General features: G+C 52.1%; 1 protein-coding gene across 24 annotated transcripts in view; it reads right to left on the reverse strand.

Annotated features, from left to right (window-relative positions):
* Nucleotides 1–26,714, reverse strand: part of TANGO2 (transport and golgi organization 2 homolog) — a 50,633-nt gene that overhangs the window by 2,873 nt on the left and 21,046 nt on the right. For 11 of the 24 annotated variants that reach the window (XM_023648106.2, XM_070275174.1, XM_023648104.2 and 8 more), the window contains 6 exons: nt 16,060–16,148; nt 11,387–11,506; nt 10,742–10,856; nt 6,812–6,882; nt 2,266–2,419; nt 606–710 (listed from right to left, as the gene is read on the reverse strand). In XM_023648106.2, the coding sequence (XP_023503874.1) occupies nt 606–710; nt 2,266–2,419; nt 6,812–6,882; nt 10,742–10,856; nt 11,387–11,506; nt 16,060–16,148 (654 nt within the window). Of the gene's footprint in view, nt 1–605; nt 711–2,265; nt 2,420–6,811; nt 6,883–10,741; nt 10,857–11,386; nt 11,507–16,059; nt 16,149–20,975; nt 21,109–26,714 lie in introns of all 24 variants that reach the window. The other 13 variants (XM_023648103.2, XM_070275170.1, XM_070275171.1 and 10 more) reach the window with 4 other exon arrangements.

A 26,714-nucleotide genomic window follows, 5' to 3' on the forward strand; every position in this document is an offset into this window, starting at 1 on the left:
CTTTCCTTCTCCACCCAGGAGGGAGGGAGGCAGGGAAGGAACTTGCTGGAACAGCAGACACCTGTGCCAACAGCTTCTCCCTCCCAGATGTTCTCACGTTGCAGCCGAGATCAGCATTTACCCTTTTCCTGGGGTGAGGTGACATCACCTGGCTGAGCTAACCTAATCCCAGCCCTGGTCACACGAAGAACATGACAGGCCCAGGAACACAGGGCGAGTGAGGGGAAGAGCCAAGCAGTGGGACCTGCAGGCCCACAGGGATTTGCTGACAGGAGTGAGCCGGAGGCCATCTCGGCCCCCTCATGGCTGTGCAGGGGGAAGGGGGCAGCTCAGGGGCACCCCCAGAAGGCAAGGAAGCCTCAGAGCCCTCGTGCCCGGCCTGCAGTACCTCTGGGAGCTGGCAGGTGTTTTGTACATGACCATCAACCGTGGCGTCTGCTCACCCTATGGCCCTTGAACTGACATGGCAGCTGCTTCTAGGTAGGGCAGAGGCTTCAGGATCCACAGAGCTAGGGAAGGAAGGCCTCGCCCTGGCTACCCACAGAGTGAGGGGAAGGCCAGGTTCCTCATGGGACAGGACTGGAGGTGCCCAGCGGCCTCTGTACCTGGTGCCATAGTCCGGGCAGCGCACACACACAGCCGCGTACTTGCTCAGAATGGGCTGCACGTACTCCCTGCCTTGGTCCTCGATGGCTGGGTCTGGCAACTGCCTAGAAGGATAGAGGAGGGAGGGGTCAGCACCAGCACCTCTGCTGCCCGCCACAGCCCTACCTGCCATCTTCACAGCCCTACAGTGCCTGAGGAGTCCGCCAGCCTTGGAAGGTGGGGCCCACAGGGTATTGCATGCACGTTTCTGCTCAAGGCCTCAAATCTCTGTCCAGACTCTCACTTAGGGCTCCATTGCTGGGCCTGGGTCACCAGCCAGCGACCACAGGGCCAGCTCCCCCTGCCAGGGCCACCAGCAGCTTTCCCAGGACCCAGGACTCCAGGAACACGAGCACCTGAGAGCTCAGTGCTGGGTAAGGCTCTGCTGGGTCTGAAAATGCCTGGGGTCCATCTGGCCAGAGCTGGGCAGGGCACCCTAAGGAAGGATGGAAGCCACTTCCCAGAGCGAGCTCGCCCTCCCATCTCAGAGGGCCTGAGTGGGCAGGGGCATGGTGGGTGGTGGCCTGGCTAAGGGGTGCGGTCACCTGACCACATGTGCTCCCTGCTTGCCCCTTATAAGAGGTGCCCTGTGGGCATCTGTGCACTTGCCAGGAGTCTATTCGAGCCCCGTGGCTTGCTTGCCACCGTAGCCAGGGCTGGGACAACAGCCATCAATAAGAGCAGCCAGCGCCCCCTTACAGACCTATGGGGACAACAAACAGTGGCCGTGGGCCGTGTGGACCTACAGCTGAGAGGAGGCCACTGGGCAGGGCTTCCCCAAGCGGGCGGCTGTGCTGAGGCTGAAGGTGCCATGGTTCAGAGTGGAGAGAGAGGGTGAACAAGAGGCAGGGAGAGGCCCTGGGGGAGGACAGTGCAAGGCAGGCTGTGGGGGGCTCCTCCAAGGGGCCATCCAGGCAGGACACTGGCCTGGCCTGGCCTGGCCTGGCTGGGGAAGGAGAGGGACCTATGAGCTGGGTCATTGCATAGGAGGAAGGCCAGCCTAGCGAGCACCTTGACCTCCAGCTGGGATGGCCAAGACATGTCAGGAGGTGGCAGGTGTCCCCTGCAGAGGCCACCTGAGGTACCTCAAGGCCTACAGTTGAGGAAACCAGGTTGGGGGCTTCTTTTCCCCAGGCAATTCCCTGGATTTCCCCATCCTGGCCATGGTGGGACAGCATGTGGGAATGACAGTTGACCCCCAGGCAGACTCCTAAGCTGGCTGCTCCCTTCTGTGGTTTGCTAAGCACCTGAAGCCTTCTGGAACCTCCCACCAGCCCTGTGTGTTCAGGCAGAGGGGAGCCTCTAGCCCTTCACAGCCCCATGCAAGCCTATATCAAGCCACTGGGAGCACCGAGCTTCCCAGCACACTGGCCTGGGACTGTTCCATTTTCCGTCATCAAAGCCCCCCTCTTCCACATCAGAAATGGCAGCTGCCCAAGGGGCAAAGGCAGGAGGGGCAGAGGACAAGCTGTCCGTCAGGCTCCCCCGTGGCCAAGGAGCCAGCCTCAGTTGCCTGCACAGACCTCCCAGAACAGCAGAGCCTGCCTGCCTCTCTACCCCTGACCGGAGCAGTGGGGTGCACGTCCACTCCACTGGCCCCAGGGGGACCCGCCCACTCACGCCTCGTCGTTGTTGAGCACGTCCAGGAGCTGGGCAATGAGGTCATCCTTGGGGAGGGCCTGGCTCTGCTCCACAACCGCCAAGAAGAGCTGCTTCCCAAAGCACAGCTTCCTCCAGGGCGTCTCCAGCAGAGCATTGCTCAGCCCGTAGGTCCCTGTGGGGAGAAGGTCAGCCTGGCCAGTGCAGAGGCCCCACCGTCTGAATTCAGGATCAACTCTCAGCCACCCACCCAGCACTGGGCGAGGTACCAGGGCTACGGCCAAGGGCACTGAGGCCAGGCTGCCCCATGCTCCAGCACCTTCTCCATGCACATTCCTGACCCGTCTGCATGGCCGGGGTGGAGAACTCAACATGGCAAGGCTCCTGCAGGAGACCACGAGGCACAGATGCCAAGTGGCCTTGATGGATGGGATAACAAGGAATAAACAACCTGAAATCCAACAGGGCAAAGCAAAGCGGGTGCTCGAGAGGGCACTGCCTCCCCAGCTCACTCCCGCTCTCAGCTGGGACAGCTGCGAGTTGGGGGTCCCCCCGAGAAGGTCAGGGGTGGGAGAATCAGCAACCCGAGGCCAGGGGGATGCCTGGAGAACACCAGTCAGCGGTTAGGGAGCAGACCCAAATCCACCCACTCAGTGGGCGCAGGCAGGGCCCACCTCTACCTGCTGGCAGGGGCCAGGGCTGGGGGTGCTACAGGGTCTCAGGCAAGTTCCTCAGAACGAGTTCTCGTAGGTTAACAGAAGGAGTGACAAAAAAAGGAAAGGGTGGGGGCTGGCCCCATGACTGAGTGGTTAAGTTCGCGCGCTCCACTGCAGGTGGCCCAGTGTTTCGCTGGTTTGAATCCTGGGCGTAGACATGGCACTGCTCATCCAAACATGGCACTGCTCATCCAAACCACGCTGAGGCAGCGTCCCACATGCCACAACTAGAAGGACCCACACGAAGAATATACAACTATGTACTGGGGGGCTTTGGGGAGAAAAAGGAAAAAATTAAATCTTTAAAAAAAAAAGGAAAGGGTTTCTCATGTCAGCAAAAGGAGAGGCTTGAGACTTGGGCTGGAGAGCCCCCCCAGAGCCTCTTGTTGAGAGGCTCCGCAGGCCATAGGGGCAAGTGAACTCAGAGTCACGCGCCCTGGAAGATGCACTGAGGACAGGCAGCCGCCCCTCTGCTGCGGCCAGACTTCTGGGTGAGGGTCTCGACCAGGTCTGACATGACTGCACCCGCTTCCCAGGAAACCACACTGCCAGCACAAGGGAGCACTGTGCTTTATCCATCAGGAGCAACAGGAAAGACCACACGTCAGTGGTGCTGAACACCTGGGGAGCCACATGCCAAAGAATGGAGTGGGACCCCTGCCTCAACCGCACATAAGAATTAATGCAACATGCCCCAAAGACCTAAATGTAGGAGCTAAACTATGAAACTCTTTGGAGAAAACACACAAGAAAAGCTACATGACCTCAGATTAGACAATGATTTCTTACATACGACACCAAAAGCATAAGCAACAAAAGATAAAAATAACCTAGACTTAATCAAAATTTAAAATGATGTGCTTCAAGAGACACCAACAAGACAGTGAAAACAAAACCCACACGAGGGGACAATTCTGCAAATCACACAGCTGATAAGGGGCTAGTAGCTGGAACATATGAAGAACTACAACTCAATAATAAAAATACAAAAAAAAAAAACAATTTAACAAGGGGCAAAGGATCTAAATAGACATTTCTCCAAAGAAGATATACAAATGGTCAATAAGGACATGGAAAGATGCTCAACGTCATTAGCCATCAGGGAAATGCAAACCAAAACCACCAGGAGCTATCACGCCACACCCACTAGGATGAGTGTAATGAAAACAGACAATAACAAGTGTTGGCGAGGATGTGGAGGGACTGGAGCCTCACACGCTGCTGGTGGGAATGCAAAATGGGGCAGCTGCTTGGAAAACAGTTTGGCAGTTCCTCAAAAAGTTAAACAGTTTCCTTACAGTCCAGCTACTCCACTCCTAGGTATATACACAAGACGGATGAAAACATGCGCCCACACCAAAACTTGTGCACCAACGTTCACAGCAGCATTATCCACAATAGCCCAAAAGTGGAAACAACCCAATGTCCAGCAACAGATGAATGGAGAAGCAAAACACTGACCATCCGTACAATGGAATATTATTCAGCCATAAAAAGGAACGAAGCCCTAATTCACACCACAACATGAATGAACCTTGAAAACACACTGAGTAAAAGAAGCCAGAGACAAAGGCGACATATCGTCTGACTCCATTGATGTGAACGTCCAGAATAAGCCAAGCTACAGACACAGAAAGTAGATGAGTAGTTGCCAGGGGCTGGGGGCAGGGGGAATGAGAGTAACTGCTAAAGGATATGTCTTTGTTTCTGTTTTTGTTTTTTGAGGAAGATTAGGCCTGAGCTAACATCTGCTGCCAATCCTCCTCTTTTGCTGAGGAAGACTGGCCCTGAGCTAACAGCCATGCCCATCTTCCTCTACTTTATATGTGGGATGCCTACCACAGCATGGCGTGCCAAGCGGTGCCATGTCCACACCCGGGATCCAAACTGGCAAACCCCGGGCCGCCGAGAAGCAGAACGTGCAAACTTAACCGCTGCACCACTGGGCCAGCCCCTGGATATGGTTTCTTTTTAAGGTGATGAAAATGTTCTGGAATTAGACAGCACTGACAGTCACACAACTTTGTGAACATACTAAAATCTGCTGAAGGATACACTTTAAATAAGTGAACTCTGTGATATGTGAGTTATATCTCAATAAAGCTGTTATTAAAGAAAAGTGACACGGATCAGGTGGAGGTAGGCTCAGGAACGAAACAACAGGATGTAGTTGGAAAGAATTTCTTCCAAGCAACAATTCAGTAGAAAACAACCATCTCCAGTCACAGAGTCTCAAGCCCTGAGAATTGAGGGCATTGAGGGTGGTTTCCAGGTATTTCCATAAAGGCCTCTGAGCCATAAAACCACACATCTATGGACAGCTTATCTTTGACAAAGGAGCTGAGGGCATACAATGGAGAAAAGAAAGTCTTTTCAACAAATGGTGCTGGGAAAACTGGAAAGCCACATGTAAAAGAATGAAAATTGACCATTCTTTTTCACCATTTACCAAAATAAACTCAAAATGGATTAAAGACCTAAAGGTGAGACCTGAAACCATAAGGCTTCTGGAAGAAAACGTAGGCAGTACACTCTTTGACATCAGTATTAAAAGGATCTTTTCGGACACCATGACTTCTCAGAGAAGGGAAACAATAGAAAGAATAAACAAATGGGACTTCATCAGATTAAAGAGCTTCTTCAAGGCAAATGAAAACAGGATTGAAACAAAAAAACAACCCACTAACTGGGAAAAAATATTTGCAAGTCATATATCTGACATAGGCTTAATATCCATAATATATAAAGAACTCTCGCAACTCAACAACAAAACATCAAACAACCCAATCAAAAAATGGGCTGGAGACATGAACAGACATTTCTCCAAAGAAGATATACGGATGGCCAATAGGCACATGAAGAGATGCTCATCATCGCTGATCATCAGGGAAATGCAAATCAAAACTACACTAAGATATCACCTTACACCCGTTAGAATGACAAAAATATCTAAAACTAATAGCAACAAATGTTGGAGAGGTTGCGGAGAAAAAGGAACACTCATACACTGCTGGTGGGAATGCAAACTGGTGCAGCCACTATGGAAAACAGTATGGAGATTCCTCAAAAAATTAAAAATAGAACTACCCTACGATCCAGCCATCCCACTACTGGGTATCTGTCCAAAGAGCTTGAAGTCAGCAATCCCAAAAGTCCTGTGCACCCCAATGTTTATTGCAGCACTGTTTACAATAGTCAAGACGTGGAAGCAACCTAAGTGTCCAGCAACAGACGAATGGATAAAGAAGATGTGGTACATATATACAATGGAATACTACTCAGCTGCAAAACAGGAACAAAATCATTCCATTTGCAATAACATGGATGCACCTTGAGAGAATTATGTTAAGTGAAATAAGCCAGCGAGAGAAAGATAATCTGTGTATGACTCCACTCATATGAGGAATTTAAAATTATGGACTAAGAACAGTTTAGTGGATACCAGGGGAAAGGTGGGGTGGGGGGTGGGCACAAAGGGTGAAGTGGTGCACCTACAACATGACTGACAAACATTAATGTACAATTGAAATTTCACAAGATTGTAACCTATCAATAACTCAATAAAAAAAAAAAAAAGGCCTCTGAGCCAAAGCACAGATTTGGGGGGAGGGGGTCTCTTGTGCCTTTTAGTTTCCAGTTCACCCCGACAGTTGCGGCTCAGTGCTGGGGGATGCTGTCCCAGGCCGTGGGCAGCCTGACACACAGACTGGGTACGAGGGTCAGATCACAAGGTACACAGACAACCGACAAGCGCAGGCCCAGGAGAGAAATGCAACAGGGGCCTAGTCTCTGAAAAGCACAGAGGTGTCCCCAGAGGAGCAGCCCTGTCACCACCCCCTGAGCAGACTCACCTGGGGCCAGGACAACAGGCTCAGGGTCCCCGCGGTTTCCATAGTAGCAAACGACGTCTCCCTTCTCTGTGCTGCGGACAGGGGCGGGGAGGGGTCAGCTGGGAGCCAGGGCACCAGACCCTGATGCCCGGCAGTCTCCACGGCCCCTTCCCCAGCACCCCTGCCGGCAGCCAGAGGAGGCACAGGGGCTCGCTGCAGTCAGGGCATGGGCTAGTCAGGGCCCCAGACCCCCAGGGTCCTCTCAGGCAGGGTCATCAAGACCCCTAGCTCCACACCCCCAACTCACTGCAGAGACCACTGGCCTGGGAGCAGCAGAATCTAAAAGACCCTCCTGCCTCGATGGGTGCCCTCACACACAGGCACTCAGAGGCCGCCTGTGGCGACAGCTGCTGGCTCAGCCCCACACCCACCAACACCAGTTCCCTCCAGAAAGCTATGACCCCCATCCCTACAGCTCATCTCTGAGTGCCTCGAGGCAGGACAGGACACCCCAAGGTGACAGAGGCTTCTGAATAACACACCAAAGATCACATGTTCTTACCTTCATACACTGAATGTGCATTTAGAAGCAGTTTGAAATGCTCTGGAGCTGAAAATGTTCCAGTTCCTAAATACCATAGTGAATCTTTCTGCTAAGAGTCAGAATGCCTTTTCTGCAAACTACAGAGAGACTCTTTCTGGCTTATGACCTGCCTTCCTGGTGGGATGCTGGACACGGTGACCTGAGCCTTCAGGATGAACAAGCGTAGAGACAGGGCCAGGTGGGGGGTGCTGTGGAGTCCCAGAGTGCCCACCTCAGCCCTCCTGCTCAATGCCACCCCGCAGGCAGGACCCCCGCTCCCATGCAGCTTACTATTCTGCTCACATCTTCCTCCCCACAGCCCTTGGCTCCTTTCTTAAAATGTTTGGCTAATGACTTCAGAGGCCTGTTTGTAGGCAAAGAGCTGGAAAGCACGAGAACCTGCGGGATTGGGCACACACTCCCACCACACCTGGTTAGGCAGAAAGGGGGCCTGACCCAGGGACCAGCCACGATGGGGATGAGGCTCTCTTCTTCTCAGCCTTGACTTCCTCCTGGCACCCACCACCCAGGCTGCTTGCTCACCTCTGACTCCCTCCACTCTCTGACCTTGGGCCTGGGCACCAGCAGCCACTGGACGCTTGGGATGCTCCTCTTGGGACACCTGTCCTCAAGCATAACCCACTGGGCTCCCCTGGCTACCGCCTGTCCTCAAAGGCCATGTCCAGGGAGGCAGGCCCCTACCCTGCAGCCCAGGAGCTGGGAGAGTTGCTCAGGCTCCAAGGGGCCCAAGCACCCACCCATGCACCCCCTGTCCGTGCATGCATCCACTCAGAGCATGGGGCCCTCATCCCCCAGTCACTTGACATGGCTGCTGAGCACCGAGTTCTGCTGGCATCACAGCCAGGGGCTGATCTCTTGGGCCGGGGCAGACATACACGAAACTAGTGACAGGTAAAGTGGCCCCTGAACTTGGGGAGCAGGGAGGACACGGGGACTCCCCTCCAGGAGCCAGCCGGTGCCAGCATGCCACGGTGGTGAGGGGAGGGCTCTGGGCAGCAAGTACCAGTGCCGGCCATACCCTTGGCCCTCCTCCCTTGAGAATGATGCACCCATCCACAAGGTGGCGCAGGGCGGAGCAGGTTGCACAGTGGACACTCGAGGCACAGCAGGCCAGGGCTCCCAGACAAGAGAGGGGCCCGTGGACCTGCCCTTGTGGAAGAAGGCAGGCTCAGGACAGGCATCTGGACTTGGGCCTACTGCAGGGCACTTACCGTCTGCTCCGGCACCTGCCCTGACAGAAGCCCCTGAGCTGATGGCATCCACTGACTTTTGGGGCACTGGAGGGGGAGGGGAGGAGCACACGGAGAGGACGGAGGAGTGCAGAGGGAAGGATACTCACTTCCCCGAAAGGCAAATACAGAGAACCCCTGCAGGTCCTGTGGCCACATCTCTAAAGCACACTTCCCATGGGAGGGAACACAGCACACCCAGCCCACCCTGGTGGGGCTGACGCGGCTGCCCCACTGATGCCTGAATTCACAGGCTGCTCTGTGAGGCTTGCACCGAGAAACACGCAGGAGCCCTCAGGTAGTCGGGGGGGTGGACACCCAGCCAGGGCCTCTGCACACTGGCCACCCCTCGAGACTCCAGCACTGCCACTCTAGCACCTGACACCTTCCGTCATGTACACTGAGTCTGTCCACAGCGTCCACTCATCTGTCTGCACACCTGCAGGGAGGACTGGGCGGGAGCCTGGTGCCCATCATGCAGCCCTAGCCACCCCCTGGCCTCTGCCCACCAGCATCTGCCCGTCAGCCCTGGTGCAGGCCCCGGGGTCCCCCCACGAGACCAGGGTCCAGCATGACTCCTGTAACCTGCACCAAGCACCAATGATCACTTCTCCTTGGGGCTCAGTGTCTACAGTGGGAGGTGAACTACCCTGATGCCACAGGCAGCACCCCCTCCTCAGCTAGCACTCAGCAAATGGCACCAGGTAACAGGGCCTGGGCCAGAGGCAGCCCCCTGGAGGGCTGTCGCTGTGCAGCTGGTGCCTGAGCTACTGGCCGGGGTCCAGGCCCAGGAGCCACAGAGATAAACGCACTCGGAGAAGCCAGGAGAAGGCCCGACGCAGCCGTCCAGCACACAGAACCTGCACCTCAGGTGGAGTCGCAGATGCTGCCAGCTGGTGTCCAGCGGCACCATGGCCAAGGGCTCAGCGCTCCTTCCCAGGCTGGTGCCCAACTGGTGGGATGTGGCTGCTATCTCGAGGGGCACCCGGGACCCCAGCTAGGTACCCAGGGCAGAGCCAAGGGACCCCGGCCCCGGCTCGCACCAGCAGTGGTCTTGGCCATGTCGCCCGCCTATCTGAGCTTGGCCGCATCAGGGGCACACAGGGTGCCCAGTGCTGCACCTGAAGGGTTCAGCATGCACCCCCCAGGCTATCCAGGTAACCGCCAGCTGCTGCTGCAGCAATCAACCCCTGCTGTACCTCTCTGTAGGCCCAAAATGGGCCTGGCAAGGCTCCAACTTACTGCCACTTCCCATGAGGCCATGGCCCTTTGCAGGGTCCCAACAACCTGACTCCCGAATCTCACAGCCAGCACAGGTGTCCCTGCTCCAGCTCCGAGCCTCCCTGGGGGCCCTGCTCCTCCAGCCATAAGACAGGACCTTCTGCCTCTCCTGGCCCTGTTCCTTGCCTGTCTGCCCCACTCTAGATGACAGAATTGCTCTCCCAGCTGCCCGTGCAGCTGGGCCTCCATGTCTCTGGTGACAGGGTCCACAGCCAGCTTGGACAGGTTCATTGCCCCCTGACAACTCCAGACGGGGCCAGGCGCTATCCACCAAGCGCCTCGCAGAACTGGAGATGAGTCAGGCCGCCGGCTCAGATGTTCCTCCCAGAAGACTCCGCCACCGGGCCTGGCGCTCAGCTGCACCAGCCACCGTGGTCCTGGAGAGCTCCGTACCATGGTCAGGTGGGCTCGGACCTTTCCTCCCCAGCCTGGGGCACCTCTGCCCACCAGAGGTCAGATCAAGTAAGATGTAGCTCAAAAACAGGGGACTCCTCAGCCACAGAGGTGGGCAGAAGACCCAGGGGTGGGGGCCAGCGTGGGTGAGGGCCGCACCCTGCACCTGGGAGTGCCCTCTGCTGTCACACTCGGGCTGGCCTGGCAGGAGCCAGTGGCCCTCACACTGCCCAGGAAGCCCCCCTACCCCGGCTCTGCTCCCCAAGTCCCCACAACAGTGGATCTGGGAGGCCCTCAGCATCCGGGATGCTCACCAAGGAACGATATCCCTTGAGAGGCTGCCACAGATGCCACAGCACCTCCAGCGGAGCAGCAGGGCAGGAACCCCGCCTCCTGCACGCCCAAGGCCCGGCCTGTGGGGGCTGCCACCTCGCCACGACGCACCTCAGATCGGCGGCTATGAGGTTGAAGCCATTGTACAGGTGGCCCTCTGCGGAGACCTTCTTCAGGTAGGTCAGGCTGTCCATGTCGGTGGTCAGAAAGTGGGCCACAAGCTCACCTGGGGCAGGGAACAGACATCCATAGCAAGGAGGCAGGACTGAGCCCGCCCCCTGAGGAGACTGGTGTGGGGCACCCACAGCTGAACACTTCCATACCAGCCACATCTCACGACCCAGCAGCCAAAGTGGTCTGCATCAAGAACTCTGTTTTTGCTGGTTTTTAAAATTTTTTCTCCATTACGCCCCCATATGGAAGTTCTGCATGAGGGAAAAAAATCTTCAGTGGGGACAATATATGTCCATGGGGCTGTCCTCCTGGGGACATTGCTCTACAAACATTCCACGGGTGAGGGACAATGACAACTGTGAGGAGTGATGCCTTGGCTGGGGGACAGCACAGAACAGGCTCCCCGAGAAGGGTGAAGCACCCTGTGCAGTGGGTACAGTACGGCCCAGGCCGAGGGCAGTTCCAGCGACACCAGCCAGTGGGCTGCAGGGCTGGGATGTGCCCTCCTTCCCTTCTCGCTCCTCTCAGGTCTCTGTACTGCTGGAGAAAGCCCCGCCTCACCTCGTCCCCACCCTGCGGTACCTCGGCCGCGGGCATCCGGGTCCAGGCGCGGTTGCAAGTAGTTGGTGAGTGCTGCCAGCTTCCCCCGCGTGCTGATGCCCAGCCACGTGCCTCCTTCCTTGCCTTCCTCCATGTCGAGCCCTGCGACAGTGATGGCATCACCACCAGCAGCACCCACAGGTGGGCACCAGCCCCACGCTGTCTCTGCGTTCTAGGGAGATGCACACTCGGCAGGGAGATGCAGCTCAGCCCAGCAGCCTGACTGTGGAACAGGGGCTTGACTCCACAGGGCGAGGTAGCCTCTGGGGCCCAAGGGGCACACGAGAGAGACTCCTGCCCCACAGGATGACATCTGATGCCTGTGGGAGCCCCCGAAACCATGCAGTGAGCACCTGCCGAACACATCCTGGCCCAAGAGCCTGCCTTGGACTGGGAGGATAGCCAGCCCTGTCAAGGAACCATGCCAAGCCACAATCCTGCATCCTAGATCAGGGGCACGGACGCCGGCTGCCCTCCTCAGCAGGACCCAGGGTCCCTTGGGGTGGGTGCTTCACTAGGAACCCAGGGCACATCCAGACCTACCAGTGTGCCCAATGCCCATGGCACAGGCCTGGCCACGGTTAATGCTTCATGGGCCCCACCCATGGGTTAGAGGGGCCCTTAAAGACAAAGCAGAACATCTTTCTAGATTAGAGGGTTATTTTACTTCAAGATTGCGGTAAAAACTGCTAAGTCATTAAAATATTATTTTTATAACAATAATAAATTATAACAGTAAAAGAAATAAAAGATGTCAAGATCAGAAAAGAAGAAGTCAAATTGTCTCCATGTGTAGATGACAGGATTGTATGTGAAAAAAATCCAAAAGGAATCTATAAAAATAAAATCTACTTCAACTAATAACTAAATACTAGCAAGAACTGGAAAATGAAAATTTAAACATACCATTACAACAGCACTAAATGATTTAAAAAAAAAGCAACTTAGGAAAACATTTAAGGAAGAATGTGTAACACCTAAGGAGTGAAAACCACAGGGCATTGCTGAGGAAAGTCACCCAGATCTAATTAAAGGGAGATGCCCTGTTCCTCGGCCAGAAGACTCAGTATTGTCAGGACGACAGTTCTCCCCAAATGACCAAACGTCAACATAATCTCAATCAAAATCCCAGCGGACTTTTCGCTGTATGGAAATTAACAAGCTGACTCTAGAATTTATCTGCACATATGAAGGAACAGGATGCCCAGCAGTCCTGAGCAGGAGCAAAGCTGCAGGACTTACACTGCCTGACCGCAAGACTTGCTAAAAAGCTCCAGTAATCAAGACCATGTGGCACTGGCGTCAAGACAGACAAACTGATCCATGGGACACGAGAGTCCAGAACAGACGTGTTCAACTGATGTTCAACCATTTGCCACAGTAACACAATAGGCAAAGGACATCTATTCAGTAAATGTTGCTGGGACAACTGGAGAGACAGGGGTGGCATGAACCTCAACCCCACTACACACCATGTGCAAAAATTAATGTCAGAGAAATCATAGATCTACACATAAAAACCCCAAATCAGAAGGCTTATAGAAGCAAACAGGAAAATATCTCTATGACCTTAAGGTGGCAAAGACACAAATAGAACCACATTTGTCCAACAAAGGACTCATCTCCAGAATGCAGAAAGAACTTCCACAAATCAACAACTAAAATGCAAATGAAACTTCTACATCTGGCCACCAACAGGGTCCAGATTTACCCTCCTGCATAAAACAACCAAAAAATAAACAAAATACAGGAAACAATGGGTTTCAAGACACTGGACATTGGAGACAAAAGACAGTGATCTCCAAGAGACAGGAAGGGAGCGAGGCGAGCCCCACGCCTGGAGAGTTGGCCCAGGGAGGGGTCTGGGCAGAGTCCAGCAGACCCCTGGCTGAGGAGAGGGGCCGAGAGTCCAGGGAGACTGAGGTCGCCAGAGTTCCTGGGGCAAGGACCAGAGAGGAGAGATCTGCACAGAGAACCTGGCCACCTGGTCAGCTCAGGTGTGTGAGGACACTACCCGAGGCCGGGAAAGAACCACCCAGAAGGACCAGAGGAGACAGTGCTCACACAGGGCTGGGAAGAGCGCCTGTACCCAGAAGCCAGCCTGGGGAACCTCAAGGTTCAGGGAGCACTGGGAAGAGTAGACAGAAGGATCTTTTCTGAGTATGGGGAATAATCAGCCTTAGACTGGGCCCAGCTTAGACCCACCCACCTAACAAATCTTAAGAGCAAGACCTCAAAGGATAAAACTGGTTCTGAGTAACTTAGCTGTGTCCCAGAGCAAAGCTCAGGAATATTTACAGGTCTAACAAAAACATTCACCCCAACAAGATAAAACCCACAAATGTCTGGCACCCAATCAAAAATGACCAGGCATATGAGGAAACAGGAAAATACGTCCCTGCCCACTAAAAGGGGTTCAATCAATCCATTAAAACTGATCTGGAACGGACACAGATGTCAGAAGTCACAGACAAGGACATTTACACAGTTATTACAACTGTATTCTATATGCTGACAAAGTTAGGTAGAGATAAGGAAGACACAAAAATTGAATTTCTAGAGACAAAAACTACAAAGCATGAAATGAAAACATACAGGACGGGACTAAAAATGGATTAGACACTGCAGAAGAAAAGATTAGTGAACTGGAGGATATGGCAATAGAAACTATCTATGATGAAACAGAAAAGAGGGTTTTAAAAAATGAACTGAGCATCATCGAAGTGTGGCACAGTCTCAAGAACACTAATATAGGTGTAACTGGAGGCAGAGAGAGGGAAAGAGATTGAGAAGAGTGAGCAGGAGACAGAAAAACATTTGAAGAAATAATACGTAAATTCTTCCAAATTTCTAACAAGTTCCTAAGCAATGCTGATGCTATTGGCTCAAGGCTGACACTTGGAGAACCACTGGTTTACAATTTTACACACAATTTGGCAATGCTAGACAGTAGGAGGGTGTAGACCTTGGTGTCTTCCAGCCCTAGGCTGGGTGTGGTGGCCACTGGGTCCACCTAGCACTGTGGTGCGACAGGGCCACCTCCCACTAGGCAGGAGCCCCGATTTAGCATGCCAGCGGCTGCCTCCAAGCCCCTAAAAAGGATGAATGAGTCTGAGTGGCTGGAGCACTCAGCAAAGGTCAGCACTGATTCAGGGGCAGGAAGTGCCAGGGTCAGAGGGAGCCCAGGAAGCCCAGGCAGCCGAGGGGCCCAGCAGGCTAAGCTTTTGTTCTAGCCTCTGTGTCATCCACAAAAATCCTCAAGAGAGGCCTCCTGCCCCTGTGCCTGAGGGCACCAGCCCTCTCACCCCACTTCAGCCTCCCATTCGTGCCCTGCAGCAGTGGCACGCACAGCCTGCCCTGTCCCCATGACCCCGGTCTGTTTCACCCTAGCCCGGGATGGTTCTGGCGGTAGCCACAGCTCTCCTCTGCCCTCCTCCCATGGCCCTGTAGGCCTACCCCATGAGCTCTGGGAGAGGTCCACATTCACACGAACCCTGGGTTCCCATACTGCTGTGCCCAGAGCTTACAGAGCAGGGGCCCCCTCACCAGCCCTGCCCCACGCTCCAGTCTGCATGTCTAGACATATCCAGGCCACCAGGTGCAGCTTGTGACAAGGTCAAGACACAGTCCAGAGACCCAACCTCTTCTCCTTCTTGTACCCAGCCATGCTCCGGTCCCTGCTCACAGCCTCACAGCAGCTTTCCCCACCACCCACCAGACCTCCCACCCAGGATGGTGCCTTGCCCCAGCCTCCTCACTCCTGGCCTCCTCCCACACGGCACCAGGACCATCCAGCCTTGGCAATGTTTTCCTCAAAGCACTGCCCGACCACAGTCTAAAGGAGGCCTTTTGAGGAAGCTCTACAGTTGAGCTTTTAGATACCACAAGCAGAGTGGGGCACATGCAGCCTCCCTGGCCCCATGAGGGCACACGCCCCGCCCACCGGGCACCTGGAGTGCCCCTGTCAGCTCTGCCATGCTCCCTGCTGCTTGCCTAGTGCCTGGCTTGCAGGCAGAGGGACCCCTCGCCCAGCCAACATCTGACCACACACCTTCCAAGTAGACACCTGCCTACCCCACGGGCAAGAACTGCTCCCTGTCCAAGGGGCTCGAGATGGCTGCCACTGGGAAGGCAGAGAATCCAGCTGTCACCTCCACTTCTGCCCCTGTGGTAACTCTTTGTGCAGCATTCGGTGGGCCAAACGTACCCCAACCAAGCCTCTGCTCCCCAAATTCAAGCCACCTCTCCCTGCAGCGAGGGGTGCTTGTGCATAAATAGAGGCATGCAGATAGAAGTGCACACACACGCACACCCACAACTGTGAAGCTTCAGAGTGACTGTGTGTGGACGTGCACTTCATACAGAGCCAACCGCACACCCACAGCTAAAGGGTGGGTCCCAACAAGACCAACCTACCCTTCCAGCTACTTGTTCCAGGGATCCATGGCACACAACACCATGGGGACAGTGCTGGGTGGGCAGTTCCAGGCCTGGTCTCCCCAACCCAGGTCCTGGACGCTGACTCTGGAGCCAGCCTCATGAGACCCATCAGTGTCTACTTATTTCCCCTGAGAAGGAGCACCAGTCACGCCTGTGGGGTCCTGGGGCTCACCCGCCCTGCCACACTGCAGCCGCCCACGTGAAGGGAGACTCACCACTGAGGATCTCGCTGTTGTTCCCCCAGAAGCCTGCTAACTTGGAAGGTCTGTGGTAGAACTCGTCCCTGTTGGCTGCCAGGATGAGCCTGCAGGAGAAAGCAGGGCTGAAGTTCTCGGGTCGCAACAGGAAAATTACAGTTCTTTCTCTTGTTAACAAAGAAAATTTGTCTCTGTAGCAACACAGGCAGGGCTCCAAAAGGACAGGAACCCGCACGGACAAAGGTCAATGGAGGCTCCAGGAGGGTGCTTCCCAGGAGCTCACAGCCAGGACTCACCCTGGGCCCTGCTGAGGAGCAGGCAGAGGCCAGGGGAAGGCACGTGTCCAGGCCACTCGGGGCCGGGAGGAAGGCGTCCGCCCACCAGGAACAGGGCTCAGCGGGCAGCAGGACCGGGCTAGGCAGGTAAGGGCACTGAGCACTGGCAACAAGCAAGTCCTCGGTGCCCTGGTGGCAGTTCGTGTCCCTCCTCTGTCCACCTGTCCTTTCCCCCAGGACACCCCCAGCGAGCCTGTGAGCTTCCTGGAAATGTGAGCACGCCCGCCAGAGGGGCCTGGGGACGCGTGTGGGCAGCAGCAGCACACAGGGTCTCCGAGGGCCACTCTGTCCTCCATTTGGGGGGTTTTTGGGAGGGAGTGGTCAAGGACTTCTGTTTCACCAGGCTTTTGCATTATGAATCAACCAAGTGTTTCTTTTGCAATTAGAAAAGACATTGTCAAAGTTTTAAGAGCCCTGATTTTGAGGTAAGAAAATGAAGTTTCCAGTCTGCTTTGCTATTTAAATAAGAATATAGATGGTGACCGAGTGGAAGGGGTCCACCTCACAATGTCTGCTAGACCTCTGGGTCTGAGAAGTGATTGCTGACAGAGGTCCTGAGTACCAGAGGCAGGTGCTGAGCACGCAGGGCCAGGAGCGGAGGTTTGGCGGCCTGTGGTCACACTGGGCCAGAAACCAAGTTATTCTCATCAGTGATCAGATCCTAAAAGGTCTTCAAAAATAATTTCTGTATTGACTCATTGATTTTATGAACATTTGCTAATGGTACAATGTGAATTAACAAGGACGTTCGTAAAAGTGAAAGTGAAACCAGGGCAGTGGGAGCATTTTCACACCATGAATGTGGAGCGTGAGCCCCCTACTCCACACCTCCCCATGCAGCCCAGGAGACTGTGTGTGGCCATGGAAGCTTCCGGGTCTGCCCAGGAAGCCCCACCACCTTTGGGTTGCCTGTCTGGCTTGCGGTCACTTTCTATCCCCTCCAAACAGCCAGCTCCAGGGCTGCGGCCAGGCCTTGGGGATGTGCACCTGGGTGGCACAGGAGGTCACTGTCCCTGACATGAGCCCTGGCCACTCACACAACAACCCTCTGCAGTTCCGACTGCCAAGCTCCAACCCAGACCCCAGCCCAAGTCAAGGTAGATGGCCTGAGGGAGAAGCCACCTGGGCCCTGACCACCTGACCACCTGACCCCTGACCTCTGCCACATCTGCTCTGTCCCTTCTGGGACCCCACCCGGTTCATCCTGGCTGGCGCCGCTCCCATGAGCTGCCTGCATAGGCCTGTCCTGGTGGAAGTGTCCCATCCACAGCAGCCTGGACAGTGGTCAGGAGGAGGCAGAGCGCCACGCCCCCGAGTGGGGGGACCAGGCAGCTGTGGTAGGCATGCAGCAGAGGTCGGGCCCCCACCAACCCCTGCCTGTAGTCAGCAGCAAGCATTCTCCTTCAGATACACAACACCCCTCCTGTGCTCACAGCAGTGAGTGGGGACAGGGAGGCAGCGCCCAGAACAAGGTCGGTGCTGTTGGCTTCTGGTTCTGATTCTTACACAAGGCTCCAGAGAAGGAAAAATTAGTAAAGACAAAAAGAAAAAGCTGACTGAGGAAAACCTTCTGTTCTAAGATTTCCACCCGCCTATTTTTAAAGCAAGCAGCAGTTACCTGTGCTTGTTAATAACTAGGAACATTAACCGCTGGGTTATTATTGTCACAGGAGTCGCTGTTTAGCTGCACTGCTAATGGTTTGTGGGGATTTCATCAAATACATGCTGCATTTGTCAGAGGCGGGTGGGCACGCTGAGTGCCCACATCAGTGTTTGAGTGGGAGGGAGCAGCCCTCACCCACCACTTCTGGGGACTGCAATGCCAATGCAAGTCCGTCAGCCCACTGCAGCCAGGGGCAGGGGCGTGCCCCCAGCCAGGGGCTCTGAGGACGGCAAGTCACCCATGGCTCTGTTTCCTTCTAGTAAACGAAACCACTAATTATTCACCACCAACGGGGCTCCCCATCCTGCTGTGGAGGGGGAGTTTGTGCATGTCTGGGAGGTGGGTCTATGCACAGCTAAGGGCTGGTCTGCGCCCGTCTGAGGGGTGGCTCTGCGCATGTCTGAGGGGTGTTCTGCGCACGTCTGAGGGGTGGTCTCTACCCCTTCTGACGGGGGGGGGGGTCTATCACATCTGAGGGGTGGTCTGTGCACATCTGAGGGGTGGTCTGCGCACGTCTGAGGGGTGGTCTGCGCACATCTGAGGGGTGGTCTGTACACATCTGAGGGGTGGTCTGCGCACGTCTGAGGGGTGGTCTGCGCACATCTGAGGGGTGGGTCTGTACACATCTGAGGGGTGGTGTGCGCACGTCTGAGTGGTGGTCTGCGCACATCTGAAGGGTGGTCTGCGCACGTCTGAGGGGTGGTCTGCGCAGGTCTGAGGGGTGGTCTGCGCACGTCTGAGTGGTGGTCTACGCACGTCTGAGGGGTGGTCTGCGCAGGTCTGAGGGGTGGTCTGCTCACGTCTGAGGGGTGGTCTGCGCACGTCTGAGCAGTGGTCTGCGCACGTCTGAGGGGTGGTCTGTACGCTGTCTGTAGGGAGTTTGGTGCAGGTAGCAGGCACCGGCCTGTGGCCCAGTCATGTCCCCAGTAGTGATGACCCCATGGAAGCTGCCACAAGGGGGTCTCAGCTCACCCAGCAGTCCCTCCAGGTTGGAGCCAGTAAAGGGCAACAGCTTGTGAGTTTGAAGAGATATTTTGATAAAGACGTTGTTAGGTAAGAGTGGTGACGGCAGCACCTGGAGCGGGGTAATCGTGTTCCATGCGGCCTACCAAATTACCACCAATGTAGCAGCTGAAAGTGACACCACTCATCATCTCAGCCCAGAGTTAGGTGTGGCCCAGTGTGCTGGGTGCTCTGCTCACGGTCTCCTGAGGTGGCAATCAAGGTGCCAGCCAGCAGGGTCTCAGCTGAGGCTCGGTGTCCTCCTCATGCTCCTGAGGTTGTTGCAGAGTTCACTTCCTTGAAGCTGTGTGACTGAGGGCCCCTTGTCTCGCTGGCTGTTGGCCAGAGTCACTCTCAACTCCTGGAGCCACCCTCAGGTCCTGGCCACAGGGCCCCTCCAGGCACAGCAGTTCACCTCTTCAGGAGGGGCCTGTCCCTTCTGGGGGCTCTCCTGATTAGGTCAGGCCCACCCAGGACATCTGTTTGACTAACTCAAAATCAGCTGATTAGGGACCTTCATCACATCAGCAAAATCTCTTCAGGTTTAGCCTCGCAGGCCCACCTGCACTTGGGGAAGCACACCACACAGGTGTGTATAGCAGGGGCATCCATCTACCACAGGGGTTATGGGAGCTCACGTTTTACCTTGTAGGTTTTGTGAGCTATGGTTTTTTTCAAAGAGCCCATATCCCTTTACAATCAGGGAGATCACAACAAATGGAATCCCGTTGGAACACAGCTGCCTCTACAGGGCATGGAAAGGTTGTCAGGACCCAGGGGCAAAACCACAGCCAGCACAGGGAACCCCAAAGTTAGCTTCTCACGGCCCACTACATCATTTCCATCCGCCATGTCCTTTGCTGGAGCACCAGAGATACTCGTAGTAGAACTAAAAACAAGAGCAAGACCAACAGGCAACTGAAGGTACTCACAATGGGTAACGGCAAGCAAAATGCAGAGGCTTCAAGTGCCAGGCAACAACAGGTGTGGTGGGCAGGGGCTAGGACCACCCAGAGGCTCACACCCCTGGGCAGGGCTAAGACAAACCACACCGGAGGCGATCCCAGGAGGGAGTGACACCTGAGAAGCCACCTGTGGGTGTGGCCAGCATGCAGCCTGGAAGGCAGACCACACATGCACCAGGGCTAGCACAGCACCCAGAGGACAGGCAGGGAGGCCTGATGGCACCTGGGGGGCCAGGCGAGGGTGGTGCCCAGGGGGCAGTGGCAGCAGGATGTGACGTGGGGAGGGCTGCCACATCTGGAGGGATGGCTGCCTCCAAGAGGGAGGGGCAGTGGGGTGGCAACATGGGGGTGGGATCCGTGGGATAGCCTATGGGATCCGTGAAGGCCATGGGCCAACCCACCATCAGGCCTAGAGTTGCTCTGCCGAGGCAGCTGTGCTCACATTCACTCCCAGGGCAATGGTGAGCTGGCTCCACTCCCTTCCCATGCCGAGAGCCACTTGGCGACAGGCTACAACTGTTGAATCTGGATGGGAATGGACCATAAGACACACACCCTGAGTGGGCCACACTTTCTACTGTGGGGAAACAGACGAGAGGATGCTCAGATGCGGCCCGAGACAGGGAGAGATGCTTCAGGAACCAAGCCTTCCACCAGCAGGCCAGTAAAGCGCAGGCACAAACAAGCACGAATGTCACTGGGCTGTTCCTGGCAAGGCATGATGGGGACAGGCTCCTCTTTCAGGAACTAATTCCCGGGAAGCCAGAAAACAAATTCCCACGAGATCAGCATGTGGCAAGAGCAGAGCCATGGGCGACACCACCCACAGCGTCAAAAGTGAGGACATCTCGAGAGTGACGTCAGCATCATGGCAGACTGAGCTCTTCCCTTAGTCTCTCCTCCCAAGACACAACGAAAAGGACACTCATAAACATTTCACACAACACAATAGACGACTGAGAGACTCACGCAACCATAGGTCTGAAGGTCGGGGTGCTGGACCCCCCTGGGAGGCAGGAGGAGGAGGTAAGCAGATCCCCTCTCTCTCCCAAGTGGCAGTGATGCAGGGTGTGGGACCTCATGCAGCAGCTGGCGCAGGACTCTGACGAGAAGGGGAAAAGGTAGCCCTCAGCGGGAACACTTGCACTCTCGGAGCTGCTCCCAGCCTGTGGGATGCTCCACACCAAGACGGCTGGGCAATCATGGAGGTGTCCATACTAGGCCAGCAGCCCAGGCGGGAAGACAGTGAGTGCAGAGCCAGGGTGCACACACCAAAGAAAGCCCCCTCTCCCCCCTCCCACCTGGCACACCAGCTCGGCCGGTCGACCAGAGCAGGGGAGCCCCGCCAAAGCACCTGCACATACATGTGTAAAGCAGCAGCGGCCAGGGGACAGACACAGATGGGCCCTATCAGCACAGCTTCCAACGCACAGGCACAGCTGCCAGGGTCGCAGCAGGCTCAGAAAACACAGCTCCTGCACCCCCGCCCAGTGGTGGAAAGTGGAAGCCAAGACCAGATACTACCACTACACAATGGAAAAGTGCACCCCATCATGTAGCATGAAGAGATAGATTAACACTCCAGACCAGAAGGAAGATGACAAGCACCCAGAAACCAATCCTGAAGGCACAGAAATTTACAATCCAAATGACAGAGAATTCAAAATAGTTATCACAAAGAATCTCAACAAGTTACAGGAAAACTCAGAAAGACAGTTTAATGATCTCAGGAATGAAATGAATGAACAGAGGGAATTCTTCACAAAAGAGATTGAAACTATAAAAAAAAAAAAAAACACCAGAGGTGTTGGAGATGAAAAACAGAATGAGAAAAAGAAAAATCTGAAGTCCTTAAAAAATAGAGCTGATATTATGGAGGAGAGAATCATTAATTTACAGGACAGAAATATAGAAATGCTACAGATGGAGGAGAGAGAACTAAGACTAAAAAGAAATGAAGAAATTCTCTGAGAAATATCTGACTCAATTAGGAAATGCAACAGAAGGATTATAGGTATTCCAGAAGGAGAAAGGAGCAGAGAGCTTGTTCAAAGAAATAATAGCTGAGAACTTCCCAAACCAGGGAAGAATCTGGAATTACAAGTAAAAGAAGCTAATAGAACTCCTAACTTACATCAATGTAAAAAGACCTTCTCCAAAGCATATATGAGTAAAACTTGCAAAAGTCAATGACAAAGAAAAAATATTGAAGGCAGAAAGGCAGAAGAAAATAACCTACAAAGGAACCCTTGTCAGGCTGTCAGCAGAAACCTTACAGGCTAGGAGAGAGTGAAATGATATATTCAAAATTCTGAAAGACAAAAACTTTCAGCCAAGAATATTCTGTCCAGCAAAAATATCCTTCAGATACAATGGAGAAAGAAAAACTTTCCCAGATAAACAAATCTGAGGGAGTTCATTGCCACAAGACCCCTTCTACAAGTAATTGTCAAGAAGGCACTCATACCTGAAAAAAAAAAAAGAAAGGGTGTATGAAGCCTTGAGCAATGAGATAAAAAGACAGAAAAAAACAGAAAATTTCAGCTCTCCATCAGAACAGGTTAGCAAACACTTAATTATAATATTAAAGATAAAGGGAAGGAAAGCATCAAAAATAACTATAATCATTTCATTTTAATCACAAACACACAACACAAAATAGAATAAGTTGTGACAACTATAACTTAGATGGGGAAGGGAAAGGGATGGAACCTGCTTAGACTAAGGAAATAAGAGGTCGTCAGAAAATGGACTATCTTATCTATGAGATCTTTTATACAAACCTACCAGTAACCACTAAACAAAAAATCAGGACAGAGACACAAATCATAAATTGAGAAAACCACCACAGAGAACTACCAAACTGAACTGGCAGTTGGAAATCATGGGACGAGAAACAAGGGAAATACAGAAGAACTGGGAAACAAGTGATAAGATGGCAGCATTAAGCCCTCACATATCATCAATCACTCTTAATGTAAATGGACTGAATCCCCCAATCAAAAGACACAGAGTGTAGGAGGGATTAAACAAAAAGACCCAACAATATGCTGCCTCTAGGATACACATCTCAGCTCTAAAGACAAACACAGACTCAGAGTGAAGAGATGGAAGATGATACAAACAAAAGAAAGGAGGTGTTGCCATACTTACATCAGACAAAGTAGACTTCAAGATAAAAAAGGCAATGAGAGGCAAAGAGGGGCAGTATATCATGATAAAAGGGACATTCCACAAAGAGGACAAAACACTTATATATGCACCCAACACAGGAGCACCAAAGTACATGAAGCAACTATTAACAAACCTAAAAGGAGATATTAACAACAACACAATAATACTAGGGCACCTTAACATCCCACTGACATCAATGGATAGATCATCCAGACAGAAAGTCAACAAGGAAATAGTGGAATTAAATGAAAAACTAGACTAGATGCACTTAATACATAAAATATAGGACACTCCATCCAAAATCAGCAGAATATACATTCTTCTCAAGTGCACGTGGAACATTCTCAAAGACAGACCATATGTTGGGAAACAAGGCTTCAGTAAACTTAAGAAGACTGAAATCAGATCAAAGCATCTTTCCTGACCACAATGCTATGAAACTAGAAATCAACCACAAGAAAAAAGCTGGGAAAGTGACAATTACGTGGAGACTAAACAACATCATACTAAACAACCAATGGATTAATGAAGAAACTAAAGAAGAAATCAAAAAATATCTGGAGACTGGGGGCTGGCCCGGTGGTGCAGCGGTTAAGTGCGCACGATCCACTTCAGCAGCCCAGGGTTCACCAGTTCGGATCCCGGGTGCGGACATGGCACCGCTTGGCAAAAAGCCATGCTGTGGGAGGCGTCCCACGTACAAAGTAGAGGAAGATGGGCATGGATGTTAGCTCAGGGCCAGTCTTCCTCAGCAAAAAGAGGAGGATTGGGAGTAGTTAGCTCAGGGCTAATCTTCCTCAAAAAAAAAAAATCTGGAGACAAATGAAAATGAAAATACACCATACCAACTCATATGGGATGCAGCAAAAGTGGTCCTAAGAGGGAAATTCATAGCAATACAGAGCCACCTTAACAAACAAGAAAAATCTCAAATAAGCAATCTTAAACTACACCTAACATAACTAGAAAAAGAAGAACAAAGTGCAAAGTCAGCAGGAGGAGGGAAATAATAAAAATTAGAGCAGAAATAAATGAAATTGAAGCCAAAAAAAAAAAAAAAACAAGTAGAAAGGACAAATGAAACTAAGAGCTGGTTGAGAAGATAAACAAAATTGACAAACTCTTAGCCAGAATCACTAAGAAAAAAAGAGAGAAGGCTAAAAGAAATAAAATTAGAAATGAAAGAGGGGCTGGCCCTGTGGCCGAGTGGTTAAGTTCGTGCAGTCTGCTGCAGGCGGCCCAGTGTTTCGTTGGTTCAAATCCTGGGCGCGGACATGGCACTGCTCATCAAACCATGCTGAGGCAGCGTCCCACATGCCACAAGTAGAAGGACCCACAACGAAGAATATACAACTATGTACCAGGGGGCTTTGGGGAGAAAAAGGGAAAGAAAAAAATCAAAAAAAAAAAGAAATGAAAGAGGAGAAATTACAATGGATACCACAGAAATACAAAGGATTATGAGAGAATACTATGAAAAACTATTTGCTAACAAGTTGGACAATCTAGAAGAAACGCATAAATTCTTAGACTCTTACACCCTCCCAAAACTGAATCAAGGAGAAACAGAGAATCTGAATAGACCAATCAGAAGTAAAGAGATAGAAACAGGAATCAAAAACCTCCCAAAAAACTAAAGTCCAGGACCAGATGGCTTCTCAGGAAAATTCTACCAAACATTCAAAGAAGATGTAATACTTATCCTTCTCAAACTATTCCAAAAAACTGAAGAAGATTTGCGGATGTTGAACCATCCTTGTGTCCCTGGTATAAATTCCAAATCAAGCAATGTGATACACCACGTTAACAAAATAAGGAATAAAAACCACATGATCATCTCAATAGAAGCAGAGAAAGCATGTGACAAGATCTAACATCCATTTATGATAAAAACTCTCAATAAAATGGGTATAGAAGGAAAGTGCCTCAACATAATAAAGGCCATATATAACAAACCCAGAGCCAACATCATACTCAACGGGGAAAAACTGAATGCCATCCCTCTGAGAACAGGAACAAGACAAGGGTGCCCACTCTCACCACTCTTATTCAACATAGCACTGGAGGTTTTGGCCAGAGCAATTAGGCAAAAAAAAGAAATAAACGGTATCCAAATTAGCAAGGAGGAAGTGAAGCTCTCGCTGTTTGCAGATGACATGATTCTATATATAGAAAACCCTAAAAAATCCATTGGAAACTATTAGAAATAACCAACAACTACAGCAAGGTTGCAGGGTACAAAGTCAACTTCAAAAATCAGTTACATTTCTTTTTTTTTTTCTGTAAAGATTGGCACCTGAGCTAACATCTGTTGCCAATCTTCTTCTCTTTTTTTCTTTCTCCACAAAGCCCTCCAGTACATAGTTGTACATTCTAGTTGTAGGTCCTTTTAGTTGTGCTGTGTGGGATGCTGCCTCAGCATGGCTTGATGAGCGGTGCTAGGTCTGCACCCAGGATCTGAATAGGTGAAACCCTGGGCCACCAAAGCAAAGTGCGCCAACTTAACTGCTCGGCCATGGGGCCGGCCCCTCAGTTGCATTTCTGTACACTGATAACGAACTAACAGAAAGAGAAGTCAAGAATATAATCCCATTTACAATTGCAACAGAAAGAATAAAATATCCAGGAATAAAATTAACCAAGGAGGTGAAAGACCTACACAATGACAACTATAAGAAATTACTGAAAGAAATCGACGATGACTTAAAGAAATGGAATGATATTCCATGCACGTGGATGGGAAAAATAAACGTAGTTAAAATGTCGGGGCCGGCTCCGTGGCCGAGTGGTTAAGTTCGTGCGCTCCGCTGCGGCGGCCCAGGGTTCGGATCCTGGGCGCAGACATGGCACCGCTCGTCAGGCCACATTGAGGTGGCGTCCCACATCCCACAACTAGAAGGATATGCAACTCAGATATACAACCATGTATGGGGGGTGGTTTGGGGAGAAAAAGCAGAAAAAAAAAAAGAAAAGAAAAGAAAAAATGTCAATACCACCTAAAGCAATCTACAGATTCAGCACAATCCCAATCAGAATCCCAATGACATTCTTTACAGAAATAGAGCAAAGAATCCTAAAATTCATATAGGACAACAAAAGACCCCAAAGAACTAAAGCAATCTTGAGAGAAAAGAACAAAGCTGGAGACATCACAATCCCTAACTTCAAAACACACTACAAAGCCACAGTAATGAAAACAACATGGTACTGGTACAAAAACAGACACACAGATCATGGAACAGAATTGAAAGCACAGAAATAAAACCGCACATCTACAGACAGCTAACCTTCGACAAAGGAGCTAAGAACATACAATGGAGAATGGCAAATCTCTTCAATTAATGGTGTTGGGAAAACTGGACAGCCACATGCAAAAGAATGAAAGTGGACCACTATTTTATACCATACACAAAAATCAACTCAAAATGGATTAAAGACTTAAAGGGAAGATCTGAAACCATAAAACTCCTAGAAGAAAATATAGACAGTACACTCTTTGACATGGGTCTTAGAAGAATCTTTTCGAATACCATG

The sequence above is a fragment of the Equus caballus genome, chromosome 8, assembly GCF_041296265.1.
Source record: "Equus caballus isolate H_3958 breed thoroughbred chromosome 8, TB-T2T, whole genome shotgun sequence".
In the NCBI taxonomy this organism is placed as follows: Eukaryota; Metazoa; Chordata; class Mammalia; order Perissodactyla; family Equidae; genus Equus; species Equus caballus.